The 18,986-nt window shown below is 30.7% G+C and overlaps 1 protein-coding gene across 3 annotated transcripts in view; it reads left to right on the forward strand.

Moving 5' to 3' along the window:
• The window catches only part of LOC128241442 (myosin-16-like), a 67,209-nt gene extending 51,716 nt beyond the window's left edge, over positions 1–15,493 (forward strand). For 2 of the 3 annotated variants that reach the window (XM_052958370.1, XM_052958371.1), the window contains exons 21-27: positions 5,818–5,859; positions 6,159–6,200; positions 6,495–6,539; positions 11,275–11,316; positions 12,921–12,962; positions 14,052–14,093; positions 14,510–15,493. In XM_052958370.1, the coding sequence (XP_052814330.1) occupies positions 5,818–5,859; positions 6,159–6,200; positions 6,495–6,539; positions 11,275–11,316; positions 12,921–12,962; positions 14,052–14,093; positions 14,510–14,900 (646 nt within the window). In that variant the 3' untranslated portion in view covers positions 14,901–15,493. The remainder of the gene's footprint in view (positions 1–5,817; positions 5,860–6,158; positions 6,201–6,494; positions 6,540–11,274; positions 11,317–12,920; positions 12,963–14,051; positions 14,094–14,509) is intronic. The other variant, XM_052958372.1, reaches the window with a different exon arrangement.
• The last annotated feature ends 3,493 nt before the right edge of the window (positions 15,494–18,986 follow it).

An 18,986-nucleotide genomic window follows, 5' to 3' on the forward strand; every position in this document is an offset into this window, starting at 1 on the left:
CAAATTATGGCACTAATTGAAAAACATATTTTCGCAGCAAGAATGGCACACTATGGATTAATAATTTTGAGTAACGGAAACAGTGGTTCTAAGGAGATTATCACATTTCTTCATATGAAATATAAACCATTGATTTATTATGATACAATCTATTTGTTTGCCAATAATATGGAGGAGTCAATATATCAACACTTAAGTTAAGAAAAATTGGACAAAGTCGCAGAACAATTTAACTTTATTTGGAAGACATATTACACACTGCAAGCAATGATTTGTTACGTGTAACGAAAATGGATTGTGAGCAACAAAAATCAAACATATTTTACTATAGTGGAATAATTCAAAACGACATAAATAATTATATTTTGGACAGGCATGTTAAAAAGAAACATTTTATTAAAAAGGATAGGTTCTGGGCTCAAAAGGATGATAAAATCAGAGCAAATATATATATATAGAAATCGAATGAATAGATTATGAAAATAATATAAATAGTAATATGAAATAAGTCACGTTCTTAGACGTTCTTAGACGTGCTCTAGCAGTATTTCATCTGAATGTGTACATATCTTTCCTAGTTTCAATTGCTCGTTATTTTAATTCATACTGGTCACAACTCCAACTCAAATAAGACACTGGTAACATAATAACGATGTTTTTTTTTCAATACCTTGAACGAAAATGTTCTACTTGTGAGGTGCAAACATTCAGACGAAGTGACCCCACAACATTTCAATGAAATATTATGAGCCTTACTACACATTTGATTAACTGTACCAAGTAATATATGTGTATATCTAAATGGTTGAAACTAATTTTCAAATAAAGATAAGAATAATATAATAGCGTGATTTAAATTGGATTTGTTCATTTATGTTTTGTTATTCTATATTAACAATAAAACATTATCATAAATTGAAAAAGAGCTCTGTTGATAATGCTTATTTTAAGAAATGGCTAAATAATAGTTAGTACACCTATTTTACTATTTCAGCCTTTGATTTACAAAATTCTGTTATAATGAATATTTGTCAGTGCTTTATGGGGATTCTTCATAAATTTAATATCATAACTCAATTTGAAAAAAGAAAATCTCAGAAAAAAAATCATAATGTATCTACATCGGTGGGGGATGGTTCTTTACTTCCATTATTAGGGCTATTGTTGCATCAAACAATTTGTACACATGTTTCTTGAAAACGATATGTATAGAAAATGAATATGTTAAATCACAAAAAAACAATTGGCATGCATTAAAAGCTTTCAATTTCAAAATGCATGCAATATTTACATTTCTCAAATGGCTTTCAGGAACATTGAACATAGGGTTGATGCTGAAATCAGCAGTTGCTCTTATATAATATCATATTCCCAACCATTCTGTAGTCAGCTGTTTCAAACACAACAAATATATAAGTGAACTGCATATTGGTAGCTTTTTGGGTCTTCTATAAAAGAACTATTTCAGTGGACCATGGACGACTGCATTATTGGAATACCTTGACTATTGACATGAGTCATAACCATCCTGATATCCTTGGCTTTCCTGAAATTCATTAAGAAATTGATGTAACCCTGGAAAATGTGTAATGCAACTCGGATAAAGGATCTTTCACCAGTGACCATATATACAATTTTATTCACCAAGTCCAGAAAATATGCTAGAAAGATCATCAAAACTATGTTCTGAAACCTCGTCCATATCTTTGTTAGATTATAGCTCAACCCCTGTCTGCGTTTGGTCTTGTTCATTGATTTAGTAATAATCGTCAGTCAAATTTTGTAAAGAACGCCTCATAATCGACCAATTTCTTAATGTCATCATAATCATCAGAGTAAAGACTCGGTTAGAGGCACTATAATTTTCTGAGTCAGCTTTGGCACTCGTTTAAAAATCAATGTAAATGTTTTATAATTAAACACTGTATAGTTTGTTTCATTATCAATAAGAGCTGTCATACTCTCATTATTATTATTATTGATAAACTTTTATACGAAGAACGTTGATATTACGATACTTTGTTTGCATACAACATACAATTAATACGATATGTGTTTTGGAAAAACCATATTGAATAAACAGCATTGTAGTTTTTGATGATTTTTGTCGTACGTGTAAACATGTATTAAACAAATGATATTTATATGAAAACAATACCTATAAAATAAACCCTAACCCTGATATAGAGTAGTATCAAATGCTTATAAAAAAGAAGTATGGATGTTAACACATTTAAAAGTCTTATCATTTAATTATTATAACTTTAGGATATTAGTGGAAAATGATAAATAAACTTTGAAATAATCAACGATCAATGCTAGTGAAAAACAACTTCAACGCTTTAATACAACTTCATGTTTTTACATAATTTAATCAAATGTTTAGACTAGATTTGCATTTGTATTATAGAATTAGTAAGTCCTTACATCTATCATATTGTTAATGAAATTGCGGTATTTATCAATATGATTATACAATATAAGCCTACTGAAAAGCTTAGAGAAAATAGATGTTAGAATATTAACTTACTAGTCCAAAGACACCCATCTGGTAAAATCAAGAATCTAGACATAATGTGTGTGAAACACTAGAGATTCATAAACATAAAGACAAATTAAATGATAATTATCATACAATTTCTAGAACTTAACCCTGTTGTGACAAGTAAGATAAACAATTAAGAAATTAAAACGTTCTTGGGAAACCGAGATAACTGGACACCTTTGCTGTAAAATGAATAAAATGAATACACCCCTTTTTATTGGTAAAAGTTAGCTCCTTTTGCCGTTGGAAACATTTACAATGTTGTTGGCATGAATGTACCAAATGAACTTGAACCCCTTTACCTTAACAAAATGTAGTTAACTCAATATACTTCCATGTAAGGATTGGACCTTAACTTGAAAACTTAACCACATATTAAAAGGTACCTTTTAAGTTTGAAAAAATCACCATATATCACATTTGACCAAAATTGATTAAGGCACCTTTTACCTTTGAACAGATTTATAATCCATAGATACTTGTATCGTTGTTAATACTAGTTTGTCTTCGATTAAATTCGTTTGCAGTAATTTCATCCATTTTCAACGTCATTTTCTAAAAACAGTCCGTTTTTACTCAGTGTAGCACATTTTAAATAATCATGGATTTATTTCTAAATGCTTGCCAACAGCATACATACTTCTTTAAAATTTCCGATGTGTTTCCTACTTCCTTTAAATGCAGTAACTGAAATTACATATATTTTTCATGATAAATGAATTAACAAAATCTGTGTATTAAAGCATTTCACTGTCCAGGTCGCAATAGTTTTTATTCCTTTCATATTCCGTCTGATAAATTTTGTATTTTTCTCTTCTATTCTTCGTCATTTTTTTCATAACGTCGCTTTTTATGGTAACCTTTATTATTTTCTTTAAGAGAAGCTTAAGTTAAAATCCAAGTAGTTTACTAGCTATCCCTTCTATATTTATGATTTTTATTAAAGCGTATTATGAAGGTTCTCCATACCTTATTAGTTTATATATCCGTATATATATATATCAAGTAGCACAACTAAATTTAATATATTTGTTTATGAAGACATTATATTTTTTACTTTTTTTTTGGTTTAAATAATTTTGCATTCGATTTTTTGGGGGAATTAATAAAGTTGTTCTAAATTTGCCTTGTCTTTCAATAATGCCCATTTTCTTTTAAGCATAACATAAATTGCTGCAGAAATGAAGCCAGCAGCTGCTACATTAACTGGTAAAGCTGGTACAAAAATTAAAATGGATCAAAGCATCAAATTTAACCGCTGATAACTTTTAAAGTTGTGCTAATAGTTTCGTATTCTATTTAAAATATGTTATTGAAGTATTTGTATTTTAAAGGTAGAACTGGTATAGACAATTAAGTTGAGACATTTGAGGCGTGCGCATCTCTTAATAGTTATTTGAAACCACAACTACACAATCATATAAAAAGTGTTTATCATTCGCTTGTATAGTACAACTTAGTACTTACTTTTCCTCTAGGTCGTCCACATATCCTGTAATATAACAGAAAATGGAATTCTAAATAAGAGATTAGTAAGATCATTTTAATTAGAAGTAAGAAATGTGTTTGTCACAGCGGGGTTAATTCATTTTGGGGATGACAAACTACTCGGTCAATACCAATCACATAATACATAGGTGTATTAAAGTATTGTATTAATTATCTATTACGTATTGTTCGACATTTTGGTAAAAACACTTCGAATAACTTACCTTAATTTTATACAGTATTTGAAGCCTGTTTATCGCCGATTCATTCATTGTGTCTGCTTTCCTGGACTTGACTTTGCTGATTTTGACATGCATCCTTTAGTGACATTGCACATACTTATGAATAAAGTGCTGCACAGTCTAAGGAAGCATGTATTTCGTCTCTTCGTCTTTATTTCGTCAAACGTGAACTAAAACGATAACAAGCTCAGCTTCGTCGTCCATTTTTCGGTGTACACAAGTATTATAGTCGTAAAAACCACCAACAAGTAAGATAAAACTGTTATATCAAACCGTACATAGTGGTTGAAGAATTTAATAGTAATTCCAAATAGTTTAACCAAAGCACAATTGGTTTTTTCAAAACAGTCGGAAAACGAAAGATAAAATGGCTTCACTTTAAAATAAATCCAGCAACATTCTCATATTAGGCGAGTTTCAACAACCAATGAAAATGGTCTATTTCTCAAATCCTATATTTGGCGAGTTTTGTAGCCATCCAAAAAAAAACAAAAAAACTCCTATTTGCAGAGTTTTGTTGATATTGGCCGAGTTTGCTCGATATTGGCCGAGGTTTGGAATATATTGTCTTCAATTGTCTGGTATCGGCACCGCGTATCGCGTCAAATACGTAATAGTGATTAATAATGGGTAATTTTGCCGAATGTACATTTGAATGTACATTTTCCGTACAAATTAACAAACATAATTTTATTCCGATATAAACAGGCTTTTTTCCATTATTTATAGAATCTGCACGATACGATAAGTCCAAGCAATTTTTAGAAATAAATATATCTAGATATAAGCTATTGGCTATAACCATATTTTGGCCGCTGTACACCATGCATGTACATAGGGTGTATTATGATAGGACTCTTTTCTGGTGACCTGTATCACGTCCAGTTCGGTGTGTAAACACGTATCCGTCGAGACCATGTGTGTACTAGACTCAGTCTCATGTTAATCAAAAATGTATTTCCACGATACACATTAATGTTACTTTATTTAGAATAATCGATATAAATCATAAAAGAGTGAAGTAGGACTACTTCAACATTGTTTACAACTTTAATATTAGTAACTTAGGGTCTCAACATACATTTTACGATATAAGACACCACAGGGAAAAGACAATTTTACAGACCCATAACAAGAAACATTTATGATCATCAATAAATAAAGACAGAGTACACTTTATTTAAAATGTTTATATCGTTATGTCATGGCCTTTCAGCATTTATGCGGAACTTGAGTTAAATGAGTGTTTTATTTGTTTATGGTTAAGGCACAGGTATCAACAGGATTAAACACGAATCAACATTAGCAGTAAAAACTTAAGCTGAATCGGAGCACACTTAAAGACACGAGGAAGGTTTTGCAACGACCGACGGCATTTATATATTTAATGAATGAATTCAAGTTCAATCTGGAAAAATAAAATAATTGCCTCATCTTCTCACTTTTTAATTTTATAAATTTCAAAGTAACACAGCTGTTTTCCATGTCAAATGTTGCATCGGCATGACTCTGTCCCTTAATCTGATGTGCTCTATTTCACAGAAAGTACAAAAATAACATAGAAGAACTTGAACGGGAAATATCGTGAGTAAATAATTGTTGTTTTACGACCAATTTGTTCATTGACAATCTGAATCTCATAAAAGTCTAATACGAAGAGGTGTCTACATAATTTGACAAGTGTAAATGTTCGTTTAAAAAATTATGATAAAAAATAACGAAGTGGGTCAATGAGTCGGCTGTTCTTTCTTTTTATATATTTTCAAATTAAAAACTTGACACTTAATGAGTTTAAATCCAAACTAGGAATCTAATATAATAACCTCATCTCCTCACTATTCTAGTCTATTCTAGTCACTAATATGATGTGCTCTATTTCACAGAAAGTCCAAAAATAGAACAGAGGAACTTGAACGGGAAAATTCGTGAGTAATTTTTTCCTGTTTTGCGACCAATTTGTTCATTTCAAAAATAATGTTAAAACAATTGCAAAGTGGGTCAATGCGTTAAGAATGTCTCTACATATCTGTTCTTTGTCTTGATTTATTCATAAGAAGGACAAAATATCCATTGAGTCAACAAACAGTTAACATTCTGCCCACATGTTTGTTTTAATAGTCGGCTGTTTTTTACTTCTAGATTTAAATTAAAGATTTGACAATTAAACGTATGGAACTAGTGATCATAACGATTAAGGCTTTGTTTCAAAATAATTACAGCGACCTAATAAAGGAGGTCTGGAAGCAAGTACAAAGAGCCGACAGGTATGCTTTTTTAACATGAAGTTCTCAACAATAGAATATGAATTCATGTTTTTCGGTTGTTTATTAAACTGAAATAAACGTATCAATTTTCCGTGGGTTTTGCAATATGCTTTTAACATTTACAATAATGGAAGTGTTAATTCGTCAGAAAAATGGTCTGTGTGTATTTTATAACGATTAAAGGTGTTCATGAACGATGGTTTGAACATTGGTTGCCTAGTAACCATGTACGGATTAATTTGAAAGGGTTTGATGTACAGTACGATATAAAGCCAACCAAATTTATATTTAGTTTCTCATGTTTTTGCCAAAACAATTGAAGCGATCAATTATTTTTCCTTATAATCACTATAGATAAGTAAGATTGTTCGATGGAATTGCCCTTAAGCGCATTTGAATGCAATCTTGAAATGAACCTCTAATGGACATTGGGAAAATGTGGGAACATATTTTCTTTATTCATCCGTCTTCAGTACACACATTATACGGATAAATCAAATTGCTTATATAATTAAAACAAATTTAAGAATGCCGATCCTTCACAAAAAAAAGAATAATCCTGCTTACAAGAAAAAGTTTGAAACGACTTATTTAAATCTACCTAAATCACTTCAACATCATTTGCAATTGTATTTAGACATTCAAAGGATTGATTTCGGATGTGTTAGAAAGCATGTTTTACACTGGTATCATCAAACTCCATTTACATTTAAATTTCTTGACTTAGTTTCGTTTTCATTATCACAATTAATGAAATGGTATGTGTTAATCCGGACCAGTATTTATATCGCTATTTGTGACCAAATATTTGTTTGATACAGTTGTTTTTGCAGAATTGGTTCAAACGTGACTTGAATATATCTTTTTGGAACAAACAATGTACTATTTTCTGTGAAGTAAAGCTGTCATCTTCAGCAACGACGTAAGGAAAACATATGGTTACTTGTATTAAGTTTAGGCTACTGAGCTTGTTTCTGTAGTTTATCAAATAAGTATTCAATCAAATACTACATAGTTGAGTCATTGCTCATAATCCCGATTTCCATCCAAAAAGAATCACTAACAACGCAATATTATAGCTACCAATGTCAGGTACATTTGCTTTACTGCATACTTATTAATTCAATAAATGATCCTTTAGTGCATAAGACGTCGAACAGTTACTTCAAGCATGGCCAAAACACATTGACTGTCAAAAATAAGATTTAATTTCCAAAATTCGAGCCACATTGTTAATACCGGAAGCCGCCATTTTGATTTAATTTATTTTTCAGCTTTTTATAAAAAAAAAACAATCTCGGTAAGCTATCAAAATATAAGTGCGGGCGCACAAAAAATAATTGTTTTCTGACAATTTCAAAAAATTAGAAGCGGTAAATCCTCGGAACAAAACATAAATTTTGAGTAGCATAACGTTTAAAACATAGCATACATTCTTATATAAGATAAGCGTAACATTTAAGCTGTTAAATATATTGATGTTTGTGCTTTCGGCACAACATACGCATCTGAAATATTTGCGCTAAGGAAACAAATTTAATTTACAATCGGCAACGATTGGTGAAGTAGTTAGATAGACTTATCCATTTATAATAAATGATGCGTAATCATTTAAATATGAATAGTGTCTTTAAAAGATTCGCGAAAGTTTATCTCATGTTAATTGCAAAAAGAAGATTAAGCCAAACTAAATAATGTTTCTTCTTTTTTAATTTGTTGTAATATTTCTTAATATGTTATCACTTTAAAAAAAAAAATAGTATTCCGCTTATTTTATTTGAGGTGTCATTCTATTAATTAAGTAAACTTAGCTCATTGAATTGAACATTGAAATTCATTTCAACAACATGAACACTAGGACGAAGACATAATAAAAACAATCTTAAGCCAACCTGGAATTGTCTTCAAGTCTCAATTTTGAAATCACGACAACTACACAAAGAATTTGTCAATGTAAGGTTTATGCAATTACATACAACACTTTAGAGCTAATGTTAGTGTATAGAAACTTAAGCGTATGTTTACTTTTGATTATACTTAATATAATCGCTCTTTCGCTAAGTGTGAATATTCGACAATAGTTTTTGAAAACAAATCAAGGACTTTTCTCTTAAACATTGTCGTGAAAGATTTAACGTTGACAACGCCATCATTATTACATGCATAGTTGAAATTCAATGTGTGAAGATACAAAATGTACATATTATAGCGAAATTGAAGGCTGATGAATTCTGACTAGCAATGGCATTACAAACTAGTTTTATCCTAAGAGAAAATACATATTATTCTTTTAAATATGTTCTTACTTCGTCGACAGTTTTGTTTAAAATACCTCTTCTTTGTTTGTGAATGAACTATACACTACGATTACACAGATCTACTTTTCTGCGGTCGTTATATCACACAAGCGCACACGCAACCAAACAGGCATATGCATAAGCCCAAAAACACAATCACACAAGCCCTAAACGACAAACGCGCGCAAGCACCTCCAACTAGTCTTCGATATACAAAATGAGGCAACGACGTTTTGACACTATGCAATAAAACGCGTTTAAAAATCAGTCTTTATAGCACGTTTAAATATATTGATGATATTCTAAGTTTAAATAATCCTGTGTTTACAGATAACATTCATTCGATATACCCTTCACAATTGCAACTTAATAAATCTAATACATCCGTTTTAAAAGCATCCTATTTAGATTTGCAACTAGAAGTAAAGGAAGATATATTGAGCATCAATCTTTATGATAAACGTAATGATTTTAATTTTAAAATAATTAATTACCCTTCTTTAAATGGTGATGTTCCTATTTCACTATCGTATGGTGTTTTTTTTTGCACAGTTGATACGATTTGCTAGAATATGTACAGATGTAAAAAAATCAGCTCTCGCAGTAAACTTATGACGCAAAAACTTCTAAAACAGGGTTTCCGATATTTTAAATTAAGGAAAACTTTCTCTAAATATGTTAATGGTCATTATAATCTGATACCAAAGTAAAATAGTAGTCTTAAATCGCTCATTGCTGATAGTATTGCTCATCCCTATTTTTATGGTGATGTTTTAAAGAAAATTCGTAAAATTAAAATGTTTCCAGCAGGCAGTTGGGCAGATAGACTTAATGAATTACTTGGATTTTATTCAAACCGTGGATATAAAGGCAATAATTTGAAGAGCACTTGCCTTCTTGTATTTGAAGATGAATATCTAAAACAAAATATTGGGTTGAACATAGCATCCTTTCATAACTAAATTTTCAGTGCTTTGATTTTTATGAAGAATTTGCTATTTCATGTTATCTTTAAAACCGTTTTTGGCGGACACGTGTTGACTGACTCCGAGTGTTTTGGCTGTGACTTAAATTCCTTCAAATATTTTACGTTTTCAAATCATTTGGAAAGAGAGAATAGCATATACTAGTCGCTTTTATTTTTAATAATGTTATTTTTTTTAATTTGTTTCCAGTTTTAGTACAATGATGCTTTTTAATATGAAACTCTATGATCACACAGTTTTAAACCTTTTAAGGCAGACTGTGTGTGAAGCTTTTGGTTTCTAACGATGACTGCATCGTATGTTTGAAAAGTATTTGCTTTAGGTGCTCAGAATTGTTTCCCTCCGTCTACAGATAATCATTGAAGTACTTGGAGTTTACCTTTTCGTTTATTATTATTATTTGTTTTATTTATAAGTTTCCTCAAGTAAATGCATACTTTGATCAGATTTAACTTTTTCGTTTTATCTTTATTAAGGATTGTTGGGATAAGAGTGAGGTTTGTGCACACAAACTGGTTTAAACCCCCAGTAAATTTACATGTTACTGACCGTTCCAAGGCGGTACCTAACAATTCTTGATAAACATACCAATTATTGCCCATTGCCACTAAACCGGGTTTATGTTTAAACTTTTTGCTACTGAGCATGTTTCTGTAGCTTTTTGCATATATATTTGTCTAGTTCCTTTGCTATATCAATTTGAATAGCTTTCCAATAATTGTACATACACATAAATAGCCTTTTTGTTTTCGCCACGTAATTACGGCCTTGATTTGTAAAAAAAGGCACCTGTAAAGCAACAGAATGCAATGGCTCTCTTTGGCTTTTGTCCATTTGTTTTATTTTTTGCCAAGGTTCAATACTCTGTAAAGATACTTCTATTTTTAATTCTTATTTTTTGTTTTGAGCATTCTGTTTCACAATTAAAACTTTCTTCTTTTGTATCTATTTGTCAGTGTGTATGAGTACATCTACACAACATGATGCAAAACACAGTTCGTAAGATAGCAACTTTGTCTGTTAAAATCATTTTACAATTCGTTCCTTTAAAGCACGTCAGCGTTTTTAATAAGTAACTTTCACTTCATTAAAAACTGTAAAATCATATGTTATCGAAACAATGACTATTTCAACGTATACTTTAAAATATAAACTTCCACAATGAATATCATATCAATTGCTTAATAAGCCATTTTTTTCATTTGATGATTCCAACTTATCTAAAATACAAAGAACATTCCTTATCAATGCAACTGAAGATGGTTAATTTTCTTCTTCGGAACGAAAAACATGTCTTAAAAATATAATAAGTGACCACTTGGTTTACATTTGTATTAATATTTAGGGATTGAGCAAGAAATAGATACTAAATGTTTGTTATTTCTACACGCACTGTTGAAGATCATTGAATGACTTATAATTAATAATATGTTGTGAATTCGTTTGTTTCAGGCAAGAAGAAACCATTCATACGCTGAGGGATGAAAACACCAGGTGATTAATGTTTAACGACAACACATATCAATTTTATCAATTGCTTTATTATTTATGATAAAATGACCTTTCTGTTTAGAACACTTACAACGCAATATTATTGACTTATCCATTCATAATAAATGATGCGTCATCATTTAAATATGAATAGTGTCTTTAAAAGATTCGCGAAAGTTTATCTCATGTTAATTGCAAAAAGAAGATTAAGCCAAACTAAATAGTGTTTCTTCTTTTTTAATTTGTTGTAAGGAGAGTTTGGAAGGAGAGAATAGCATATACTAGTCGCTTTTATTTTTAATAATGTTTTTTTTTTTTAATTTGTTTCCAGTTTTAGTACAATGATGCTTTTTAATATGAAACTCTATGATCACACAGTTTTAAATCTTTTAAGGCAGACTGTGTGTGAAGCTTTTGGTTTCTAACGATGACTGCATCGTATGTTTGAAAAGTATTTGCTTTAGGTGCTCAGAATTGTTTCCCTCCGTCTACAGATAATCATTGAAGTACTTGGAGTTTACCTTTTCGTTTATTATTATTATTTGTTTTATTTATAAGTTTCCTCAAGTTAATGCATACTTTGATAAGATTTATCTTTTGCGTTTTATCTTTATTAAAAATTGTTGGGATAAGAGTGAGGTTTGTGCACATAAACTGGTTTAAACCCCCAGTAAATTTACATTTTACTGACCGTTCCAAGGCGGTACTTAACAATTCTTGATAAACATACCAATTATTGCCCATTGCCACTAAACCGGGTTTATGTTTAAACTTTTTGCTACTGAGCATGTTTCTGTAGCTTTTTGCATATATATTTGTCTAGTTCCTTTGCTATATCAATTTGAATAGCTTTCCAATAATTGTACATACACATAAATAGCCTTTTTGTTTTCGCCACGTAATTACGGCCTTGATTTGTAAAAAAGGCACCTGTAAAGCAACAGAATGCAATGGCTCTCTTTGCCTTTTGTCCATTTGTTTTATTTTTTGCAAAGGTTCAATACTCTGTAAAGATACTTCTATTTTTAATTCTTAATTTTTTGTTTTGAGCATTCTGTTTCGCAATCAAAACTTTCTTCTTTTGTATCTATTTGTCAGTGTGTATGAGTACATCTACACAACATGATGCAAAACACAGTTCATAAGATAGCAACTTTGTCTGTTAAAATCATTTTACAATTCGTTCCTTTAAAGCACGTCAGCGTTTTTAATAAGTAACTTTCACTTCATTAAAAACTGTTATCGAAACAATGACTATTTCAACGTATACTTTAAAATATTAACTTCCACAATGAATATCATATTAATTGCTTAAAATTAATAAGACATTTGTTTTCATTTGAACAATAAAGATTGGTTGATGATTCCAACTTATCTAAAATACAAAGGACATTCCTTATCATTGCAACTGAAGATGGTTAATTTTCTTCTTCGGAACGAAGTACATGTCTTAAAAATATAATAAGTGACCACTTGGTTTACATTTGTATTAATATTTAGGGATTGAGCAAGAAATAGATACTAAATGTTTGTTATTTCTACACGCACTGTTGAAGATCATTGAATGACTTATAATTAATAATATGTTGTGAATTCGTTTGTTTCAGGCAAGAAGAAACCATTCATACGCTGAGGGATGAAAACACCAGGTGATTAATGTTTAACGACAACACATATCAATTTTATCAATTGCTTTATTATTTGTGGTAAATTTACCTGTCTGTTTAGAAAACTAACAACGCAGTATTATGCATATACCCGAATACGTCTTAAAATGTGATCATAAATGTTATTTGAACTTTATTTCATTTAGAAATTGATGTGCACAATTAACAACGTTTATAACCCTTTATATTGCCATTAAACATGTTGTAAAAATATCATCATACGATGTTTTGAAGCTAAATATAAATATATATCTCTTATAATGCATCCCTCATTTTCAATGGATTTAAAGATTAGGTCTAATCATTCGCTGCCTTTATTTCTTTAATCATAAGGACCTTACTTCATGTCATCTAACTATTACTAACACCCGACATTAAAACAGTTCCTAAATGCGTCTTAATACAAACAATAAAAATACGCCTCATCGAAGCCAGCACCCACTAGAAAACATTTGACACAACTCATTCACACTGATAAACCTTAAATACTTAATAACCTTTCTCTTTTGATAATATAATCTCCTGTCAGGTTTCCGCGATATTCGCCTTTCAAAAGTATCTATCTGTCAATGTGTATGAGTACATCTAAACAAAATGATGCAAAATATTCTTTGTAAGATAACAACTTTGTTTGTTAAAATCAATTTACAATCCGTTCCTTCAAAGCACGTGAGTGATTTCAATAAGCAACTTTCACTACATTAAAAACTGTAAAAGCATATGTTAACGAAACAATGACTGTTTCAACGTATATTTTGAAATGTGAAATTCCACAATGAATATCGTGTAAATTGCTTTAAATGATATGGCATTTTTTTATTTGAACAATTAAGATTGGTATATGATTCCAACGTATCTAAACTTCGAAGGACATTCTTTATCAATGCAACTGAAGATGGATATTGTTCTGCTGCGAACGATGTGTTAAAATTATAATTAGTGACCACTTGGTTTACATCTGTATGCATACTTAGGGATTGTGCAAGAAATAGATACTAAATGTCTGTTATTTCGTTGAAGATCATTGAATCACTAATAGTTAATAACATGTTGTGAATTCGTTTGTTACAGGCAAGAAGAAACCATTCATACGCTGAGGAAGGAGAATACCAGGTGATTTATGTTTAACGACAACACATATCAATTTTATCAATTGCTTTATTATTTGTGATAAAATGACCTGTCTGCAATTAGGACATGAACATGATAAAATTACAAATATGAAACATGTAAAAAAAAAGTTGTATCAGTTATTGAATGATCTGAACACACAGAACTATGCATTATATTATACAAATATCTAAACACTGTGCACGCCATCGTTTGGAAATTGGATCAGAACATGACTATTGTTCAATCTATTTGTTCACACTAAATATGAGACACATGTAATCCTACTACATTATAGAGAGTTACTTGAAAAAATCATGATTAACAATTATTAATTAAAGACAAATCGCAAATCCTCCCTAGTACCCATTAAATCCATAAATGTAAATAAATGCATTATTTCAAATGATTTACTCCAGATACAAGGTACGAAATGCTAAACAAAAGGACGAGTATTGTCGATTATATAGCTGGAGAGAATTACACATCTCCCTTGAAACGCCTTCAGAAACATATATAAGTATTAACCCGCATCGTAATACGTCGTTGCTGAGGGATAATGAGCGACTAGGGGAAAACCCAAATGTGATTATACCGTTATTCGGTCTCAATGTGGAAGCTATCGATGAATGGTACAACACAATTGAAGTCAGAAATGAACAAAGGACAAATGATTACAGTCTGGTGGCAGCTGCATTAATCAAAGGATCAGACTTCTTTGAAGGTTACTTTGCATGTTGCAAAGATACCACTGATCGACACTTGATATACAAAGCTGCTAGCGAGTATACAAAGAAGCAAAGAAGATAACCTTTGTAAACGGCTAAAAATGAGGCAAATATTTCGAGAACAAAAACAATCTCGTAGTTCAACTAATAAATGCTTTCACTCACTGAAATTAGCTGTTAAATGAAGGGTTTGAATAATGAACGAAAATGTGCAATATTTAGGATATATGTTATAGTAGACAATTATTATTATATCGTTTGAACCGATGCAGTGTGTTTTAAAGTAAAATTAAGTATTACAGACACCGAGCGCTAGTTTGTGATTTACTGTACGTTTGTTTGGTACTTGTTATTTTGATAGTCGGATGGACAGCAACAGCGACCAATGGTATGAAATGGTATAACTAACTGATTCAACGATGTTAAATAATAAAAGGAATATTTCGTGTACCTTTACACGTATCGGTTGGTGTTAAATTACACCGATTGATAATCCAATGTATGATTTTTTGCTTTCGCAAATCATCAAAACAACATCTGGGAAGTATGCAATAAGGTAACTGTAATGATAAAGATTATGTTATAGTAATTCAAATCATAGTTTATCATTTTTTAATCTCATTGAAATAGATGTCATAACATTGATACGCTCACAATAAAAGTTCACAGAACTTATAGGTTTTTTCGTTTGTTGTACTTTGACCATCATAAATAAACACATTTGGTAAAGTTTGTTCCTAAATTTTTTTTTTTAAATAGACACTTCAATATAATGACCATTGAAGCGGTAATCACTGGCTACTTGAAAGTTGTGAACGTTATCAAATTTGCATAAGCAGTTACAATTTATCTAATTAAAAAAAACCCAGAAGACATGCATGTTTAGTTATTTAATGTAGCAATTTCTAATGAATAGTTTAAGAACATTAAATGTTGCTGAGTTGTTGACTTGCATATATCGCTAGTGTACATCAGATCGAAATATTTTAACGTTCGAAAGCAAAAAAAAACAGGTTAATATATGTCAACACATATAATGTTATTAATATAATAATTTCATTATTAAGTGAGAACAATGTAAAAAAACAATAAAGTACATTAATATCGAAAATGCGTGTTATATCCTCAGCAAAAATCATTTTACCCGCAAAAACACTAAACAGTAAAAATAAAACAACATTTATAATCAGTTAAATCAAAATCAAAATCATTTAAAAAACACAATTTCATAAAAACATATAGCGTTTGTTCGATATATCTTAATCTTCCTCAATAATTAAGCACATTAGTTTTTGAACTTAGTTTAGACAAAGATTTAGACATAGTCCGATAAAGTGTAAAACTTGTGGAAAAGCTTTTCAGCAAAACAGTTAACATTTATCAACAATTTCATTTAACGTAAGTTATTGTTACTTTTATGATTTATTTTGCCTTTTTGTTCACTGAGTTTAATTCTATTTTTGTCATATGTGAAGGAAACAAACAATGTATCATTTGTCTTGATGCGTTTGATAAGTATTGTAGGTTATATTTGATTGATAGTTTATGTTCATGTATGCACATTTCGTGAATTATGGGTAACAATATCATCAGGAATACATACTGAAGAGAATGTGGTTGTCAGCTTATTTATTTTGTACAAACGCACAGTTATGAATTAGTCGTCATGTTAATTACAAATGAGTGTTGACTTAGTGTCGTTGTGCCTAGGTTTGAGTTGAGGTGAGTTTAACAGTTGAAATTCTGTGGCGGTAACGTCCAATGGATGGTTCGAGTTTCTTTGGTATATGTGAGAGGGAAGTTTTATAGCCTCAATATTTGTATTCTTAATTATTGCAGTCGTCGCTATGACTTTCACTTCAGTATATATAATTTTGGGGACTATGAATTGCTGATTAATAGAGCAAGATATACCCCTGTTTCTGTTTTGAGTTTCAGTATATTTGTGATCAAATTTTCCATGGTAGTAAAGTCGGCTAACGATTGGCAATGTCTGTGCAAAACAAGTATCGATATCTTGCAAGCGACGCTTGTCCTCAACGAAATCGATAAAGCTTAGTGTGTATAATAGATATTCTTCCGCAGATGTCGTAACAAATGTATGTCAAGACTTACCACGATATTTGTAAATCTTAAGACTCGTAGCAAAGAAAACTATATTATAAGAACTTAAGACCCTTATTTAGTGATATAAGTTGAAATACAGGATTACCCTACTTTATGTGTAAGGCAAACGGCTAATATGACAACTGTCAAATGTGGTAATTGTTAAGAAATGGGTTGCGAAATATTTGATTACAAGAATATATGTGGTCATGAGTTTCGATTGATCTATCTTTTTATAATACAAGGTATGTTTTACATTTTTTAAAAACGAACTTCTTTTTTCTTTCCGCCTAGTTATCAGGATAGCATGACCTAGAGTTGTTTACAACTTATGTATTTGTGATAAAATTATCTACCACACTTTTATCAAATTTTATCGCTGATAACTTTGTTACACTGAGATAAAAATCGTTCGTATATTAGTAAATATGATGACCTGCGTGTGGAAGTTACATAAACTATAGGAAATATGAAACATATTGAGGTAATTTACAATTATGCATGTTTATCATACTGCTAATTGACGTACCTTTATGTTAAGTTCCTTTTTCCATTTTCATACCGTTTTAAAAAAGTGTATATTAATGCAATAAAAGGATGACATTACGAAATAAATAATTGTGCCGCACTCTGAGATTTTGGGTCCAAATGAGGTAACCTCGTTTTCGAGAAAATCAACTTCAAACCTTACGTCACACAAATAAATTTTATTTCCAATTTTGCTGACTTGTCAGATAGTTTATATATTACAAATAGTTTTATTTGACCTTTTTCTTCAAGGTTTTATCAAATAATTTCCCATGTACCTGCATTTCAATGCTGTTATCTCTCTTTGTTTCCGATTGCTCATCACCTCAATTTTTCGCAAGATAAACAATATGTTTAAAGGCTTACGCGAGTTTATTGACCATAAACAAAAACATTTGGCAGAATTTATGGAATAAAACGACGGTAAGTACATGTTTTCATATTTATAAATTTAACCCATCAGGGGTATACTTATATTATCCACTGATAGTTTTACATTGCTGAAGTGCAAAATAAATTTGAACCGGAAGTCAAAATGGCGGAGATTGTAAAATGCCAACAATGATGTCCAGACGTGTTTTATGTTAAGTCATGCAGTGTATCGTTATTTACAACATTACTAATATATATTTGTTATATGACGCTAATCTGGCTAATGATCTTCAAATTGTTGATTGATTCTATTTTTGGAAATGTTGCCAATGTTGACCTTTCTGACACAGAAGGCAACAAAGTTCAGTCCCGACCGGCACTTGACAGAATGTACACTTAAATTATATTGATATGATTGTTTTGTTCAAAATTTGTTTTAACCTAATATAACTTAATGCAGGTCAAATGTTGATCATCCAATGCAGAGTATTCCACAATGCAGAGATGCGTGCAATGGAAGAAGTGGCAGACACTATCAGAAGTTATCCCATGTCATCACAATATCCCTCAGCTTTTTGAAAACCCAGCCAAGTCGGTGACCCAGCCAATTCGATGGACTTCTTTAAGAACCTATTGAATCAAACACCAGGACTGACCAAACACCACCATTTTAGGTCAAGACACCTTCATGATCTTAAGTTTGGATGATACAAAATCATTGTTATAGAGGTCATGAGCTTAAAGGGTTTATACAGAACAGAATGATTTTTGATCATTTAAGGTAATAGATGATATATATTATCAGAATTGCTTTTGATTACAATTTTATTAAATGGCTGTGTAGTCATAATAAATGCTAATTGAATTAGTAATATTTAAAAATGTGAACATATTCTTTTTTACATTATTATACATTTATTTTGGGTCACTTGTCTTTCAGGATCACTAATAGCCATCAAGGTACAATGTTTGTTGGGAATTTGTTGACAATCCAGATGTTTCCCTGTCTGCAGTGGTGAAATGCCAGTGAAAAAGAAATCAAGGAACTTCATGCAAAAAGGTCTTTGCATCTGTAATAGGAGATCACTCCTCTGTACAGCAACAGTCCGTTATATTCTAAGCAAATCGTTTCCAGACCATCTAGTGGTGTTAGAAATAGTGT

Source organism: Mya arenaria, chromosome 7, assembly GCF_026914265.1.
Source record: "Mya arenaria isolate MELC-2E11 chromosome 7, ASM2691426v1".
NCBI lineage: Eukaryota > Metazoa > Mollusca > Bivalvia > Myida > Myidae > Mya > Mya arenaria.